This window comes from Bos indicus x Bos taurus, unplaced genomic scaffold (assembly GCF_003369695.1).
Source record: "Bos indicus x Bos taurus breed Angus x Brahman F1 hybrid unplaced genomic scaffold, Bos_hybrid_MaternalHap_v2.0 SuperScaffold_100126, whole genome shotgun sequence".
NCBI classification, from domain to species: domain Eukaryota; kingdom Metazoa; phylum Chordata; class Mammalia; order Artiodactyla; family Bovidae; genus Bos; species Bos indicus x Bos taurus.
In genome coordinates this window covers 1,302,307-1,320,599 of record NW_020867066.1, presented here as the reverse complement: position 1 = coordinate 1,320,599, position 18,293 = coordinate 1,302,307, and the positions used below count along the sequence as shown (strand labels likewise).

The window sequence follows — 18,293 nt, the reverse complement described above, 5'->3', positions numbered from 1 at the left end:
GGCATAGTTCTTTAATTGTTGTTGTTGTCGTTGTTACACAAATCTGAGTGATTGTTTTTCTTATTTTGAATTGATGTGTTTGTCATTTAGTGTTACCCTCCCAGGGAAGCTCTGAAATCTGTAACATATAGATGAGCCTTGACTGTGAGCAGGCAGTTTTAGAGGCCTGACAATTTTCAGCCAGTAATTCTGGTTTGTGAAGGATGTCAGCACTGAGTCTTTACACACCCACCGAGCTTTCCAGCAATGTGGGGATTTTGTTTTTCTGCTGCTACTGCTGCTGCTGCTAAGTTGCTTCAGTTGTGTCCGACTCTGCGACCCCATAGACGGCAGCCCACCGGGCTCCACTGTCCCTGGGATTCTCTAGGCAAGAACACTGGAGTGGGTTGCCATTTCCTTCTCCTTTGTTTTCCTAAATTGGGCAAATTGCTTTCCTTCTCCTGCCCTAAAATAAGTGCACCTCTGATTTCATATAAGTTTGTGAGTCTATAGTGAAATTCTAGGAGAGAAGAGTGGAGAGCAGTTAACTATCAAATGTAATAAAAGATAGGTTGATCCACTGATCTTTTTTTTATTTTGTTTTTAAACTTTACAAAATTGTATTAGTTTTGCCAAATATCAAAATGAATCCACCATAGTTATACATGTGTTCCCCATCCTTAACCCTCCTCCCTCCTCCCTCCCCATACCCTCCCTCTGGGTCGTCCCAGTGCACTAGCCCCAAGCTTCTAGTATCGTGCGTCGAACCTGGACTGGCAACTCGTTTCATACATGATATTATACATGTTTCAATGCCATTCTCCCAAATCTTCTCACCCTCTCCCTCTCCCACAGACTCCATAAGACTGTTCTATACATCAGTGTCTCTTTTGCTGTCTTGTACACAGGGTTATTGTTACCATCTTTCTAAATTCCATATATATGCGTTAGTATACTGTATTGGTGTTTTTCTTTCTGGCTTACTTCACTCTGTATAATAGGTTCCAGTTTCATCCACCTCATTAGAACTGATTCAAATGTATTATTTTTAATGGCTGAGTAATACTCCATTGTGTATATGTACCATAGCTTTCTTATCCACTGATCTTGAATTTACAGGACAGTTTTAATGGTGAAATTATCATATCCTAAAACAAACTGGAAGTACTGGTAAATTATTTTTCTATTTGTTTCTCAGCTGATATATATATATATATTTTTACAGATTCTCAGGTAGAAAAATTACTCTAGAATTTTAGAAGACATTGTTCCATGGACAGAGAGGCAACGTTAATCTAAATTTTAAAAATGATGAAGTGGTAGAAGGGGTATATAACACTAAGATCTACCTTTATTTAAACTACATTTGGAGCTTTCTATAAAAAGAAACAGACATGAGTTTATTTCAAAAGTGAAGTATGTGGTTTCCATGTATTGCTTCTGTAATTGAGCCAGTTTACTTTGGTAATATCACTTAGAGAAATCATCCCGTCATTGTGTTTCTCTAGGAATTGCCTCTTTATGACTGTTTTAAAGGAAACCTACCAAATCTTTCATTGAAAACATACAGATGTGATAAAGAAAAGTTCCTAAAGAAATAGAATAATGGGGTGATTTATCACTCTAAGTGTGTGCATGTGCATGCTTGGTCGTATCTGACTTTTTGTGACCCTCTGTGGAACTGTAGCCCACCAGACTCATCTGTCCATGTAGTTTTCCAGGCAAGAAATACTGGAGTGGGTTGCTGTTTTCTTTCTCCAGGGGATCTTCCCAAACCAGGAATTGAATCCACATCTCTTGCATCTCCTGCATTGTTAGGAGGATTCAAAACCACTGTAGCACCTGGAAAGCCCATCACTGTATGAGGTATCACTAAATCAGTGATGTCAATTTTTAAGTAACTCAAAACCCTAGTTATTAGTTTGTAAATTGTGCCAAACTGGACATGTGAACCCAAATTCACAGGAGTGGCCTGAGCATGAGTAGGAGGGAATGGCTATGTTTTCTTCTTTTAAAGTCTTCTAATTCTGTTCCCTCCTTCTTCCTTGGGACAGATGGACATTCAGAAGGGAGACAGTGCAATGGATGCTGACCATCTCATCTTGGTTATTTTTCAAAATATGCTGAAAATACATTTCTTCATATACTGAAAACTAGCCACCTTACTATAAATTGACAAAAGCTCATTAGTTAATTAGTTCTGATTGAGGCGTTAAGAAACAAAGACAATGTCACACATATAACATAAATATACCTGAAGATGAAGCACCTTATCAGTCAAAGGTTAAAAGAGCACAGTAGATAAAACTCTCGAAATGAATCATCAGTGTGTTGCTCCTGAGTAAAGTAAATCAGAAAGAAAAACACCAAGACAGTATATTAACAGACACACACACACACACATACACACACACACACACACACACACACACACACATATATAATTTAGAAAGATGGTAATGATGAACCTATGTGTGAGACAGCAAAAGACACACAGATGTAAAGAACAGACTCTTGGACTCCTTGGGAGAAGGTGAGGGTGGGATGATTTGAGAGAATAGCATTGAAACATGTATATTATCATATGTGAAATAAATCACCAGTCCAGGTTTGATGCATGAGTCAGAGTGCTCAGGGCTGGTGCACTGAGATGACCCTGAGGGATGGGATGGGGAGGGAGGTGGGAGGTGGTTTCAGGATGAGGAACACATGTACACTCATGGCTGATTTTTGTCAATGTATGGCAAAAACCACTACAATATTGTAAAGTAAGTAGCCTCCAATTAAAATAAATAAATTAACTAAGAAAATAAAAACAAAACAGCTTAGGTTCTGGGATATGAAGTTAAGCATTCAGTCTGTCCAGTCAAAACTGGGGAAGAAATCATGCAGTCAAATGTTTGATATTAATAGTGTCTCTGTTTGGACTATGGCATCTGGTCCCATCACTTCATGGCAAATAGATGGGGAAACAGGGGAAACAGTGGCTGACTTTATATTTTTGGGCTCCAAAATCACTGCAGATGGTAGTTGCAACCATGAAATTAAAAGACGCTTACTCCTTGGAAGGAAAGTTATGACCAACCTAGACAACATATTAAAAAGCAGAGACATTACTTTGTCAACAAAGTTCCGTCTAGTCAAGGCTATGGTTTTTCCAGTAGTCATATATGGATGTGAGGGTTGGACTATAAAGAAAGCTGAGTGCCAAAGAATTAATGCTTTTGAAATGTGGTGTTGGGAAAGACTCTTTAGAGTCCCTTGGACTGCAAGGACATCCAACCACTCCATCCTAAAGAAAATCAGTCCTGAATATTCATTGGAAGGACTGATGTTGAAGCTGAAACTCCAGTATTCTGGCCATCTGATGTGAAGAGCTGACTCATTTGAAAAGACTCTGATGCTGGGAAAGATTGAGCGTAGGAGGAGAAGGGAATGACAGAGGATGAGATGGTTGGATGGCATCATCGACTCAATGGACATGAGTTTGAGTAAACTCTGGGAGTTGGTGATGGACGGGAGGCCTGGCGTGCTGCGGTCCATGGGGTGTCAAAGAGTTGGACATGACTGAGCAACTGAACTGAACTGTTTGGACAGAAATGTGTCTTATCAGACAGGAAACGAAGATACAGAAACCTGGGCATCAGCAGCCTGTGCATCAGGAACCACGTGGTTCAGTCCTTGCTGTGGGACAGCTCATATATCCACTTCCTGGGGCCTTGTATTAGGTAAACTAGCTCTCTTTTTACTTCGTTTAATGCTGGTCCTGCTCTAGTAAAAGCTCTTCTCCGTCTGTGGATTGCATTTCCCTGTCTCCTTCTAGCCCACACTCACCTTTCTTTTTGAAAAAATAAATAAATAAAAAAGGTTCCACACAATATAGAAACCGTCTGACATCTGTGTTGACCTTCTATGAGGGGTGTTGGTGCATGGTTGGTAGATAGAGTATATGTAGTAGGTAAATTGAAAATCTTTATGGAGATAGAAATAGGGTACCTTCAATTTCAGTGTATTATTTTTCAATTTTGTTATATTCTATTATTTTCCCAAATTCAAAAACAATCTGAAGGATTCTGTACTGAGATGTATAATTTTGGATAGTATTATTTACTCCATTTTCCTTAAATCATAACTTTTTCAGTGCTTTCCACTGTTTAAAATGTGAAGTTGTGGTATCTTGGAGCCAGTTAATTGTTATAAGAATATATTCCTTTTACACTTACACTTAATAAGAAAAGAGTGTTGTATATAAATTATTTATCTATGTGGATTTATTTTCTAATTTATAGGAACAGATATGTCACATGAGATTCACTCATGCCTTCATTCATACAGCCAACAAATATCAACTGAGAGCTTGTTAGACAGGCATTGTTGCATACTCTGGGGCTATCACAATCATCAAAAGACAAAGTCTCTACCATTTTGAAGCTTAAATTCTCTTGGAGAAGATGGAAAACAAGCCAGTGCATATGTAACAAGGTCTCAGTGCTGATACACACAAAGGAGAAAAATGGAGCAGACCATGAAGAGAGCCTAGCTGACAATATTATTAATATTGGGCAATGTCTATTGATCTGTTGACAATTCTACATGTACTGATTCATTTTATACTCTATCAATGTTAGGTACTCATCTTTATAATTATGATATTATGATACTATAGTCTTAGAGTTTAGAAAGCTAAGGTAGAGTAAGTTTAGTAACTCGTCCAGTTGGCAGAGCCAGGCAGGACTTACGCCCAGACTGTCTGAATAAGCCTCCAATTTTTTTTTTTTTTTTTTTCTGTGCTGGTTCTTCATTGCTGCTTGCAGGCTTTATCTAGTTGCAGCAAACAGGGGCTACTCTTTGTTGCAGTGCACAGTCTTCTCACTGACATGGCTTCTCCTGTTGTGGCACCTGGACTCTGGAGCTCACAGGCTTCAGTACTGTGGCCTGCAGGCTCAGGAGTTGCAGCCTGTGGGCTCTAGAGTTGGGCTCAGTAGTTGTGGCACATGGGTTCACTTGCCCCTTGCCATGTGGGATCTTCCTGGGCCGGCGATGAAACCCATGTCCTCTGCATTGGCAGGAGGATTCTTAACCATTGGACCACCAGAAAGTCCCAAGTCTCCAATTTATTGTTTTAAAATTTTCAAATCACAGGAGCATTGAAGGAATAGTATGATGAACACATATACACATTCACCTCATTTATCAGCTGTTAGTATCTTCCCATATTTTCTCCACCTCTTCTATAATCTATATTTTTCTGAATTGTTTGTAAGTTGTAGAAATGTTTATTAAAAGTTGGATTTCACCTTTAAATACATAAATGTACACCTTATAAGAACAAGTACATTCCCTTATATGTCCTAACACAGTTATCTCAATCAATAAATTTAATAGTAATATTATACTATTATCTGTATATTTTCAGATTCTTTAGTTGTAACTCCTAGTTATTATTGTCTCTGATTCTATTGTTCTTTTTACCCATTTTAATACTTAATTATAACTTGATTTTGTCATTACACTACAGAAGACCTTCATATTCATATATTCTCATAGCCATCCCTGATTTATAAATGAAGACAGTCTCAGCAAACAACATTTTTTGGGGGGGGAAAAAAAAAGTTGTTCCCCTCGCAAACTTTTTTCCTCGTGAAGCCAATATGGACAAATTCATAGGAAAGTGTAAAATCAAATTAGTGATGAGATGTCATCCAAGTCAGAGGCAAGTATGAGTCAGGAAGTCAGTCTTAACCGAGTTCAACCACTTGCACCACAAGCCAAATCTTACCCTTTAGATTTTGTGTACTTTTCATGCTAACACTACCTACTAATACCGTATTTATTCCTAACTCAGAATTCCCCTTTCATGGGATTGGACTCATCAAGAACATAACTCAGGTTCACATTCATAGATGTGCTCCAGCATTTAGGATACCTGAAAAATGAAAAAATGAAAACACTGCTCACTCACCCTTGGTATGTTGTTATCTGACATTATAATGTGTCAGATAACTTATCAGCCATCACTCATCGTCTGTTGGTCTCCTAATTTGAAGTGTATTTCTTCTTTGTTCTTCAACTTCAAGTATAGCCTGAGTTTGGTTATTGCTCTATAATACTTTTCCAAAATAAATATTTATTGAACTAACCCCTACCACCAAATATACTTTCAGATTATCTCTGGCAGTTAAAAGTTTGTTTTTTTCTAATCTTGTGAGTACAATTTTATGAAGATATATTAATATAAACATCACCTATAACCATATTCTGGGGTAAATAAGATGTTGTGTCTTACTTTTCATGAGTTTTCTTTCACTGCAAGACATTTATGACACTGAGGAAAATGCACTTGATTGGTCCACTATTTATAGAATTAAACTTGGGAAAGAGCCATCACCAGAGCAGGTTCCAGGATTATTAATGCACCTTATAGTGCAGTTTGCCATTGTTTGAATTTGTATAAACTTCACCAAATAGTAAAGTGCTGGTAGGATTATATCTTCAGAGCAAAAGACTTCCTGTAAAAATTTTTAAGTTTTTCTTTAGTGTACCAACTTCTATGCAAAAGGAACTTTGGGAAACTGGAATAAACCATAAAGCTTGTTTTAACTTTTCTGCTTAAACCACATTGGAAGAAACAGCTTCATTTTTTGAGAGACTTCTTAGCTAATCCCTAGGTGGGTTTTCTGGAAGATGTCCTTTGGCAGGGATCAGGTATATTGAGATCTTTCTGTCCTGACTTCACTCCACCATCTCTTTCAGTGAATACTCTTCGGAAAGAGCTCTCCCCTTCACCTGGCTGTACATATAAGATACATAAGAAGTCCTGAGGATGTCAAAGTTCTAATGTGTAAGAGGCTTGTCTACTTTAGTAACAGTTTGCTTAGGAAAATGCCATTCTTTCTGTATCCACAGGTGCAACTTAAAGACACCATCGAACATCTTCCTGGTAAAATGAATACTGAATTAGCAGAGTCTGGGTTGAACTTGAGTGTTGGACAGAGACAACTGGTGTGCCTTGCCAGGGCTATTCTCAAGAAAAATCAGATATTGATTATTGACAAAGCCACATCAAATGTGGATCCAAGGTATGGAGCTGAGACCCAGGAAACCTTGAAACTGACTTCTAAATGTGGTAAATGGAAAACATTTAGTGATGCTTAGAAATGTTTCTAAGTGTTCTCTTGGCCCGATGGATATTTGTTGCTAAGAGTAATTGCAGGAAACAAAGGAAAAACCAAGACATGTTACATGGGGTTAATGTTGTTATGAGGCATCCTGAGAGAGCTAGATTCCCAAATCCAGCTCCTTATAGTTTTAAGAAAATTTGAGGGAAGACTATTTTCCATCATTTAATGAAAAACACTAAATTTCTAAATAGATCTTTTATACTTAGCTTTTTAAGAACAAGATTATATGTTAAGGCATTGATTTTTAAAAACATTGTAAAAGTATCATGATATTTTAAAGTGTTAAGTCTGCTTTTCCTGTCTTTACTGAACTAAATTAATTTCTTTGATTTTAGTACTGATAAGTTAATACAAAGAAAAATTCACGAGAAATTTGCCCAGTGCACTGTGATAACCATCACACACAGGTTGAGCAATGTCATTGACTGTGAATGGATATTGGTAAGACCCTCACCATTTTAGCTGTTTTCATTTATGTTCAATTTCTTAACGTATCCTTCCTTGTAAAACTTGATAGGAACCTCCAGTAATGTAATTTTCTCTTAGTTTCTCCTATCTTTCCTAAAAAAAATGTTGTTATTTAGTCGCTCAGTCATGTCTGAATCTGCGCAACCACATGAAGTTCAACATAACAGGCCCCCCTGTCCTTCACTATGTCCCAGTTTGTTCAAACTCAAATCCTTTGAGTCCATGATGCCATCCAACCATCTCATCTTCTGTCATCCCCTTCTCCTGCTGCCTTTTCCAGTAATTCAGCTCTTTGCATCAGGTGGCCAAATTATTGGAGCTTCAGCATCAGCCTTCCAATGGATATTCAGGGTTGATTTCCTTTAGGATTGATTGTTTTGATATCCTTTCAGTCCAAGGGACTCTCAAGAGTCTTCTCCAGCACCACAGTTTGAAAGCAGCAATTCTTTGGTGCTCAGCTTTCTTTATGGTCCAACTCTCACATCCATACATGACTACTGGAGAAACCATATAGCTTTGACTAGACAGACTTTTGTTGGCAAATTAATGTTTCAGCTTTTTAATATGCTGTCTAGGTTTATCATAGATTTTCTTCAAAGGAGCAAGTGTCTTTTTAATTCATGGCTGCAGTCACTGTCTGCAGCAATTTTGGAGCCTAAGAATATAGTTTGTCACTGTTTCCACTGTTTCCCCATCTATTTGCCATGAAGTGATAGGACCAGATGCCATGATCATCATCTTTTGAATATTAAGTTTTAAGCCAGCTTTTTTCACTCTCCTCTTTCACCTTCATCAAGAGGCTCTTTAGTTCCTCTTTGCTTTCTACCATAAGGGTGGTGTCATCTGCATATCTTAGGTTATTGATATGTCTCCCGCAATCTTGATTCCAGCTTGAGCTTCATCCAGCCCAATATTTCACATGATGTACTCTGCATATACGTTAAATAAGCAGAGTGATAATATACAGCCTTGATGTACTCCTTTCCAAATTTGAACCTTATTTGTATTTCTTGCTTTAGAAATAGAGATAATGTGTTTTATTGTACTTCCCAGATACTACATTTTTACAAATTGAGAGTTTATTATAACCCTGCATCATTTAATCATTCCATGTCTCTGTCTCACCTTTTGGTAATTCCCATTATACGGCAAACTTTTTCACAATCGTTATTGTTGCTCTGGTGGTATGTAACCTCAGTGTTACTGCTCTGACTTGCTGAAGTCTCCTCTGTTGATTAGTATTTTTTTTTTAGCAACACATTGTTTTTAGGTTAAAGTCTGTACATTGTTTTCTCAGACATAATGCTATTGCATACTTGGCAGTCTAGTGTAGTGTAAGCATAGCCTCTGTGTGCTCTAGGAAACCAGAACATCCATGTGACTCACTTTACTGCCGTCTTCACTTCATTCTGGTGTTCTGGAACTGCACCCACACTGAGGGGTGACTGTACCTCATTCCTTTCAGGAAAACAGGTGATTGTCTGTTCTGCAAGCTTTAATGTGGACATAAAGATGAGTCAATCTGTTGCAAAGACTGATGCTCCAGAGGGCGGGTGACCAACTTCAAGGAGTAGCTGGGGAAGTGAAAGATGCTGATGAAGGGCATAACCGACAGGGTAGTCACCATAAAGCCCTATCATTGCAAGTGCTTAAAGTATAATAATTACATTTTGTTGCACTAGTGAATACTTCTGCACAAAGATAGACAGATGTGTTTTTTTAATTCTATTTTTAATTGATGCTAATCCATAAAAATCTATTTTTGTTATAAAAAAACAATAAATGTGCAAAGTAGAAATAGGAAAATAAAAGAAAATCTCATAAAAGGAAGGTTACAAAATACCCACTACCAGAAAGTAACAGTTTCATAATGCTATAATATTATTTGGATAACACTAGAACCAGTTTAATACTTTTTATGCAAAACAGAGTATTTTATCAGCAGAATTTTTATTTATTCTTAAAATTCCCCATGTCATTTATTAATTTTCTAAAGCTCCATTCTTAATAGCTGCCTAAAATTTCATCAGAGAGACAGAGTAGAAAGTGAAAGTGAAGTCGCTCAGTTGTGTCCGACCCTCAGCGACCCCATGGACTGCAGCCTTCCAGGCTCCTCTGTCCATGGGATTCTCCAGGCAAGAGTACTGGAGTGGGGTGCCATTGCCTTCTCCGAGAAAGAGTAGAATTAATCTCTAATTTAGACATCTATTTATTTTCCAAATAGTCACTTTTATCAAAAATCTTGAAATGATTAGATGGATATGGGTTTGTTCACTGTAAATAAATCAGAGAAAGGGTTTGTTGGGAAACAATTGAAAGCTTTGTTTATCTGTTGTCTCTCCAAAGGGATTTACCCTACTTTGGCTCATTAAACACCATTCATGTGTCAGGCTTAGAATTCTATTTCACAAAGAAGTTCTCTCAATATTAAGTTTATTAAACATGATGAAGTCATAATGACAGCTAATATAATCTTTACTTTCTCTGTTGCCACAAAACAGAGGAGCAAGACAGACAAATTAGAAATGCTCTTTATCCTGAGACTCACCACTATCTCTACACTAGAGGGTTCTTCCTGTAGTTTTCAGGATTAGCTGGATGCTCGTGACCTGCTTTCTCTGCAGCCAACAGCACAGCTCTTCCCTCCAGTCTCTTCTCACTGCAGTCTTCATATCACCCGGATTCTTCCTGGTAACGTGAGCAAAGGGAGCGTGTGACAATCTGCACTTGCTCTAACAGTATTGTTGTCTGTGGTCAACATTTTCACTGTCTCTAGTTAGAGTATTCTTTAGCAATGAATGATGAAGAACCAAAGGCAGAGCCAAGAAACTCAGATCCCAACTCTTCTGTTTATAGTCAATTTATGGTTCTATATTCTTTGTTTCTCCCTCAACTCAAACTTCTTAGAATTTTCTCACAGAGTGAAAGCCAGAAACTGTTGTAACATCCCCACCTAAAAAGCACAAAACAGTTCATACCTAACTAGAGTTTTACTTAAATTCTATTTTTCACTTTCACTTTCATGGAACTTTTCTTTTATAAACCTGCATGGCTACAATTAGAACACTTGAGAAGAGATAAACTCCCTCAAAAACATGCCAAGAGATTTCATTCAGGTTTTCAGAGGAGAGATAACTAACACTGAGGTAGAAAGCATAGTCGGGGAGAAGAAATACTTTATGAGGGGTTTGCTTATGTGCAAAAGCAACAGTTTTGAGAGAGCAGCTATGGAGGTGACTATGACCCAGCCTTTGTTATTCCCCTGGTGAGAGAATGATTTACTGTTTCAAGACCTAAGAAATGATTTTGAGTTAATAGTTACCACATTGTCCAGTCACTGAGAAAATCACATGCACTATTTTACCAATGAGGGACCCACCTTCCAGGGTTGGACAGCCATCCTGTGTCATCATCTGGTGGCCAAAGACAGAGGTCTGACTCTCGGGTCTTTCCCCTTACAACTCTCCATATTGCTAAGTGGATCTATCTCTGTTATTTGTCATCATTTCCCAGCATCTTTCTTATCAGGCTTTTCTTCCACCCTCTCCTGTCCCCCATCTCCCGGTATACTCATCTATATCACTGATGACATCCTGCCTGTGAAAATGGGTGAAATTATCTTACAGTGGGTCAATTTCATCTTTATGTCTAGGACAGCTACTGTGAATATCTGCACATAAACCACTTGATGAACACATCTTCATGGAGCTTATGTAACTGGCTGACTCATCCAACATAATGTAATTTTACTTAACCTCCTAGAGCTTGATAAGTAATTCAAGTTTGGGGTTCCAGGAGAGGTCCTGGGGTTCAGGGATTGTTATCATACCAACTTGAATATGTGATTTAGTTTATAGTTTAACTTGGGTTACAGGAAGAGTGGGGGCAGAGGAAAAATATAGCAACCTTTTCTTATAAAATACATTAAAAATTCAAAATTATACCTATTTTTCTCTACATAAAGAGAATTTGGACTTGCTTTATATTTATTTGTTCTGAAATACCTAGAATCTTTGATCATATCAGTAAATTTAAAGGCTAAGTTGATAAATTTCTATTTCTGGCCTTTTCTGAGTCTGTGTCCCATCTCAGCTCTTGTAGCCTCTGACGTGAGCCTTGGCTTTTAAGTTTGATTAGGTCCCATTTGTTTTTGCTTTATTTCTTTTGCTTTGGGAGAGTTATCTAAGAAAATAGTTGCTGTGATTTATGGCAAAGAGTCTTTTTTTTGTTTTGTTTTGTTTTTAATTTTATTTTATTTTTAAACTTTACAATATTGTATTGGTTCTGCCATATATCGAAATGAATCCGCCACAGGCATACATGTGTTCCCCATCCTGAACTCTCCTCCCTCCTCCCTCCCCATACCATCCCTCTGGGTCGTCCCAGTGCACCAGCCCCAAGCATCCAGTATCATGCATCGAAGCTGGACTGGCGACTCGTTTCATATATGATATTATATATATTTCAATGCCATTCTCCCAAATCATCCCACCCTCTCCCTCTCCCACAGAGTCCAAAAGACTGTTATTTATCAGCCTAATGGCTGAGTAATTTTTAATTTTTAATAAAAGAATACCTTTGAATCAGTTCTAATGAGGTGGATGAAACTGGAGCCTATTATACAGAGTGAAGTAAGCCAGAAAGAAAAACACCAATACAGTATACTAACGCATATATATGGCAAAGAGTCTTTTGCCTGGGTTTTCCTTTATGAAGTCGCCCAGTCGTGTCCGACTCTTGCAACCCCATGGATTGTAGCCTACCAGGCTTCTCTGTCCATGGGATTTTCCAGGCAAGAATATTGGAGTGGGTTGCCATTTCCTTCTCCAAGTTTTATAGTACTCAGTCTTATATTAGGTCTTTAAACCATTTTGAGTTTATTTTTGTGTATGGTATAGGTGAGTGTTCTAATTTCATTCATTTTCAGGTGCCCAGTTTTCCCAGTACTATTTACCAAAGAAGCTGTATTTTTCTCCATTCTTGTCTACTTTTTCATAGGTTAATTGACCATAGATATATGGAGATCAGTGTTTGAAAACTGCAGTTTTTCTTATTCAACATCGGGAAGAATAGTTTTGTTCTATTATCCTATGCTTAAGTAAAACTGTACATTTGAGGCATCTAAATTGGTATGCCAAGTTACAGAACACTTAAATTATTATGTGGATGAGACAGATTCCGTTATTCTTGGACTTGTTTGAGAAAGCTGCCCTTAGCAATGATTCATAGTAGTAAACAAATGATTAACAGGAAAATTGCCTTTCTAAGGCTTAATAAGTGTTTCTAATTAAATACAAAGGATGAAATCAATTGAAATACCTAATGTGGAAAAACAACCTATATCTTGTTTAGAGTTCTAGAATATTCTCTTCTTTTTGAAAAATTTAATTTTATTTATTTATTTATTTTAGGCTGTGCTGGGTCTTCCTTGCTGCACAAGCATTTCTCTAGTTGCAGTGAGTGGAGCTACTCTTTGAGCAGTGTGAAGACCTCTTATTGTGGTGGCTCCTCTTGCTGCAGAGCACAGGCTCTAGGCATGTGGGTTTCAGTAGTTGTGACATATGGGCTCAGGAGTTGTGGCTCGTGGACTCTAGAGCACATGCTGTATAGTTGTGGCCCACAGACTTAGTTTCTCTGCTCCATGAGGGATCTTCCCATACAGGGGATGGGACACATGACTCCTGCATTGCCATGCAGATTCTTTTACCACTAAGCCACCAGGAAGCCCATGCAGCATATTCTCATAAGATGCATTTACTCTAAACATGACCTAAGTGAAGACTTGAGTGCTGATTATCATCAGAACTGTTTTTATAATTATATCATTTGGGCCATTTATTTCAGACACTTTTTTCTCTCCAGAACCATTAACCAAAGACACTAATAAGCAGAAAGGCAGAGTTAAGAGCCCCTTCCTCTCCCTTTCAATTTCCATTTAGCAGACTTATTAATGAGCAATAAAAGGGGTGAAAGGCAGGCAGTTTAATAGAGAAAGAGAAACAAAATAAGAAAGATATTAATAATTTGTGAAAAGAGATTCAGATCCTACAGATTCAGATCCTAGGCAGTTAGACTGAGCTGCCCCGTGTGCTCTGAAAGCTGAGATCCCTGGAAATCAGAGCTCAATTTCTTACTTGCTTCTTTAGTCTTACCAAAGACAAAACTGGATTTCTAGAGATTTTTTCTGTGCAGAGCAATTCTGTAAAAGCTGCTTCTATACCAGCTCTTTTTGCCAGCCTTCCACTCTCAGAACAAACCACAACCACAGCCAACTTCTAGAAGCATCTCAGCCTCTCAGACAAGGGATTCTATTCCTCTCAGCAGCTGACATAATCCAGAGCCCTAAAGAAATTCTGAAAGTGTTTTCGTTTTTCCCTAAATACTGCTCAGATTCTCAAATCAACTTGACAATTAATTTGTGGCCAGGGGTCTGCCCTCTGGTTTGTATGACGTCACCCTACTTTTTAGATAAATGCAGCTTCATTTTCTGCAATCAAGATATTTCCCAACTCTGTGTATCTGTATAAATTGCCTCAAAGCTCACAGCCTGAGAGCTAAAAGCACTAACTAATGATAACAACCCCAAATACCCCGGGCAGAATATAAGATGATACAGAGTGCCAGTAATCCTAGTGTAAAACTCATTTTCCTCCTTTCCAATAATATTGTAATATTAAAAGTCAGGTGAGGCCTTTGCCCAGTAAAACAGTAATCAGACCATTTAAACACCAGGCAGTCCTACCACCCACACAGAGTCTGTCTATTCTCCCTGTCCTGCCCCTTTTTGAAATATTGTCTGGGCTATAATATGGTACTGAGAGATATTGTGTGCTAATGGATTTCTTTCTGCTGTTAACAGGTTTTGGATTCAGGAATATATAGAGAAGCTGGAGAGCCACATAATTTGATGCAGAATGAAAACAGCCTGTTTTACAAGATGGTGCAACAACTGGGTCAAGCTGAGGTCACTGCCCTCACTGAAAGGGCGAAATAGGTGAGCTCGCTGCGGGGAGTTGTAATTAAAGTTTGTCTCCAAGTTTCAGTCTTCACAATCTCCACTGGTGGTCTGATAACAAGCACTCTGTCCCCTTATAAGTCTCCACAGAGGAAGTCTCATGGCTGGGTCTTAACACATTGCAGGTTGAAGGCAGGTCTGCCAAGATTCTGCAGCAGATTTGGGGGTGGGGTGGATGTGTGTGCTCCTCTGTGTGTGCACAAACGCACCTGAGAGAGAGATGTCAGATTGGACTTTCCACAGTTTGGACTCTGGGGTCAAATTCTCATAAAGCACAGAAAAGTCATTTTGCAAACCCTTCACATTCATTCTGATTGGTGCTCAGCACATGTGTACTAAAAGTGCTATCAAGGAATATCCAGGAAATTCGAGAGTTTAAGGGAAAACAGTTTAGAATATTTTGGCTCTAGGAAGATCTACCAGGGAAAGGTATAGCTCTCTTCTGTTTTCTAATCTGTAAGGAAAACATCTACCTGATATTATCACTTTATCCCTAATTACTTGTTGTTTAGAATTAGGTCCAGTTTTCCCCTCTATGCTTCCTGTACCTTCTAGAAGGTGAAATTGCCATCAGGACAAATCAAGAACTCACAATACCTTAACTCTATAGTCAGAATGGTGCTTGAAGGTTTACAAAGCACTTTCTCTGAGATGGGGTGTATAATGCACTGTACGTGGTGTCAGGAAGGTTCTCAATGGGTAACATTCAGGTCACGTGACACCTTCCTAAAAAAAGGTGAGATGGTAACTGAAGTCTAGTTTAAGAGACTTAGCCATTGTCATACAGCTGCCTGTAATTCTTTCTGGAACAAGGCGGGAGTGGGTTGATGAGAAGATAGAGGGAGGAAAGAAAGGTTTGGTGTTCTTACCCCTTGACATTTGTGGTTCATGGTGGGATGAGGCTTCCAGCTGCATGCTATGAGGCTTACCCATCAAAAATTTATTTCTGGGTATTAAATTAACTGTGTATTTTCCCTTCTTCATGCTTTTCTGCATTTCCCAGATTTTCACTTGTGAGTAGAATAATTACTAGTGTAGTATTTAAAATACATCTTAAAGAAAACATGTCCCAGTATCTTAAGTACTTCTATATGAAAGATTTATCTAAAATGTGGTCTAAGTTCCCTCTGTTACTGTCTCTTCTCAATCCTCCTTAGAAATAGAGGAAATGCAGAGCAAGACCTGCCACTGCTCATAGGATAGGAAATTGCCTGGGTCACAGAGCGGGCTGAAGAGCTGATGGAGTTGGAGTTCATACCTAGGTTTAAAAACAAGGAAATCTGTGTTCTGAACTTTTCATATAAGTACTATATTGTGTGCAAATCTTGAGAAGTTGAACAAAGAACTCTGTAATTTTAATGCCTGAAATTCACAGAGTGCTTTCATCTACTAGAATGTCTCCCAGTCAGACCTTCCCTCCTAAGACCTAGAGATTCCTAGAGACCTAGAGATTCATAGAGACCCAGGAATCTCCAAAACCCTTTTGCTCTTTTGACCTCAGGTATTTCATATCAAAAAGAGATGTACCCACCTATGTGCCACAGTCTTCATTTAAAGCCTATGCTATCATTATATTTTATCTAGACATTGAGTAATGAGAAATAGATCACAGAATTTTAGATCAGTCCAGATCATATAAGGTAATAGGATTCAACACCTTCATTTTACAGGTGAGGAAACTAAGGCCCTTAGAAGGAACGTGGCCCTATGTATGAAACTGATGTTTAGCTAATTTGCAGCAGACTCAGAATTAGAAATCGATTCTTTCAGTGAATGTCTTAAATCAAGTGTAACATACACATGGAAGCAGACTTAGGTCATGGAATTAGAAATCTTGTGATTCCTGGCCTAATAACCCTGCACCTACTCTAACAATACTAATGATAAGTTACATTTGTGTAGTTCTTTATAATTCATTTTATATTGTTCTCGCATGTGTGATTTCACTTAATTGCATGATGGTCCATTTTTATCCCATGTCATGGATGAGGAAAGTGGGTCCAGGCTCACCTAAGGTCACAGAGCTGGTCCAGGGGGCACAGAGGGGCAATTGCTGGGGGAGGCTGAGTGCTGCCCTAAATACTGTGTTCTGTGTTGAGTCTGAGAACACTGCTCCTTTCACGTGGTTGCCACGGTGGGGCGATCACCCAAGTTCACAGAGTGGCAGAACCTCAGTCTTGGATTCTAGTCCTGCCTCTGGGTCAGGTCACCTCTAAGGAAAGAAATACATTTCTTGATTCTCATCCCAGTTGAATATCTTCTTGGCATTATTTATGCATGCTCTGCATCTTCTTAGGTGAGCTGTCAGATTATCAGTTTTTTGAATGTGCAAGCATCAGATGTCAATGCATTGTTGAGAGCTGTAACACTGGGAACATTAGCCTAAGTCAACAAGGTTTTCACTCTAATAGAGCAGAATTCATTCATCTTAAAAGGAAATCCAACATCTGGGGAAAGGTGCTTCCAAGTCCCATTTTTTTAAACACACAGTTCAGGTGAGCTGATCACTGTCTGATTAACCCCTTAGATGGTCCATGAAATAGCAGAGAAAGTACCTTTTAGATACATAAAGCTGAAGGGTACATTAGTTTGCTAGGACTGCCAAGCAAAGTACCACAGAGTAGGTGACTCAACAGAAACTTATTTCCTCACATCCCTGGAGGCTGCAAGTCTCAGGTCAAGGTGTCGGCAGGGTTGGTTTCCTCTGAGGATGCTCTCCTTGGCTTGGAGATGCTGTCTTCTCTCTTTGTCCTCACATGGTCTTCCCTCTCTGTGTGTCTGTGCCTGATCTATTCTTATAAGAACCCCAGTATATTAGATTAGGACCCACCTGTATGACTTCATGTTAACTTTATTGCCTTTTTAAAGACCCTGTTTCCAAATAGTCATATTCTGAGGTACTGGGGGATTTAGGACTTCAACATGTAAAATTGCACAGGACAGTTCAGCCCGTAATAGAGGATAAATGCCTTCCATTCATTCTGTTCTGTGATGAAGCAGACCTGGTTGAGGTTTTCTGAAGTTTCTTTCCTCCCAGTGTGTAACAGAGCTGTCATGTTGTCTGTTCATGAAATCACGTAATACAACCAGAAGTTATAAAATCCTAATATGCTAGCTCTAGGAGCCTGGACCAGTTTGAATAGGTGGAGGAGGCACTTAGCATCCATGTGGTCTTGTGTCCCCAAGGTCCCTGAGCCTCAGGTCCTCACCTGGATATAGACCAAGGATTACAGCCCTGCTGGACTCAAAGTTATTACGAGGATCAGATGAGAGAGCAGATGCTTAAGCGCTTTGAGCATATAGTGTTTTACGGTGTAAAAGGATCATTTTTAAAAAGACTGTAGACAGAAGCCTTGTCTCCCAATAATAAAACAAATATACTCATAGTTCTTCTAGATAGCTTTCAGTTCAGTTCAGTAACTCAGTCATGTCCAGTTTTTTGTGACCCCAATGACTGCAACACGCCAGGCCTTCCTGTCCATTACCAACTCCCAGAATCCACCCAAACCCATGTCTGTTGAGTCAGTGATGCCATCCAACCATCTCATCCTTTGTCGTCCCCTTCTCCTCCTACCCTCAATCTTTCCCAGCATCTAGGTCTTTTCAAATGAGTCAGCTCTTCGCATCAGGTGGCCAAAGTATTGGAGTTT

The 18,293-nt window shown here is 38.8% G+C and overlaps 1 protein-coding gene across 4 annotated transcripts in view; it reads left to right on the top strand.

The window, feature by feature from the left end:
- LOC113888432 (multidrug resistance-associated protein 4-like) overlaps positions 1-18,293 on the top strand; it is a 105,877-nt gene that overhangs the window by 83,515 nt on the left and 4,069 nt on the right. For 2 of the 4 annotated variants that reach the window (XM_027535560.1, XM_027535559.1), the window contains 3 exons: positions 6,886-7,058; positions 7,496-7,601; positions 14,488-14,622. In XM_027535560.1, the coding sequence (XP_027391361.1) occupies positions 6,886-7,058; positions 7,496-7,601; positions 14,488-14,622 (414 nt within the window). Of the gene's footprint in view, positions 1-3,592; positions 3,708-6,885; positions 7,059-7,495; positions 7,602-14,487; positions 14,623-18,293 lie in introns of those variants that run through there. The other 2 variants (XM_027535561.1, XM_027535562.1) reach the window with 2 other exon arrangements.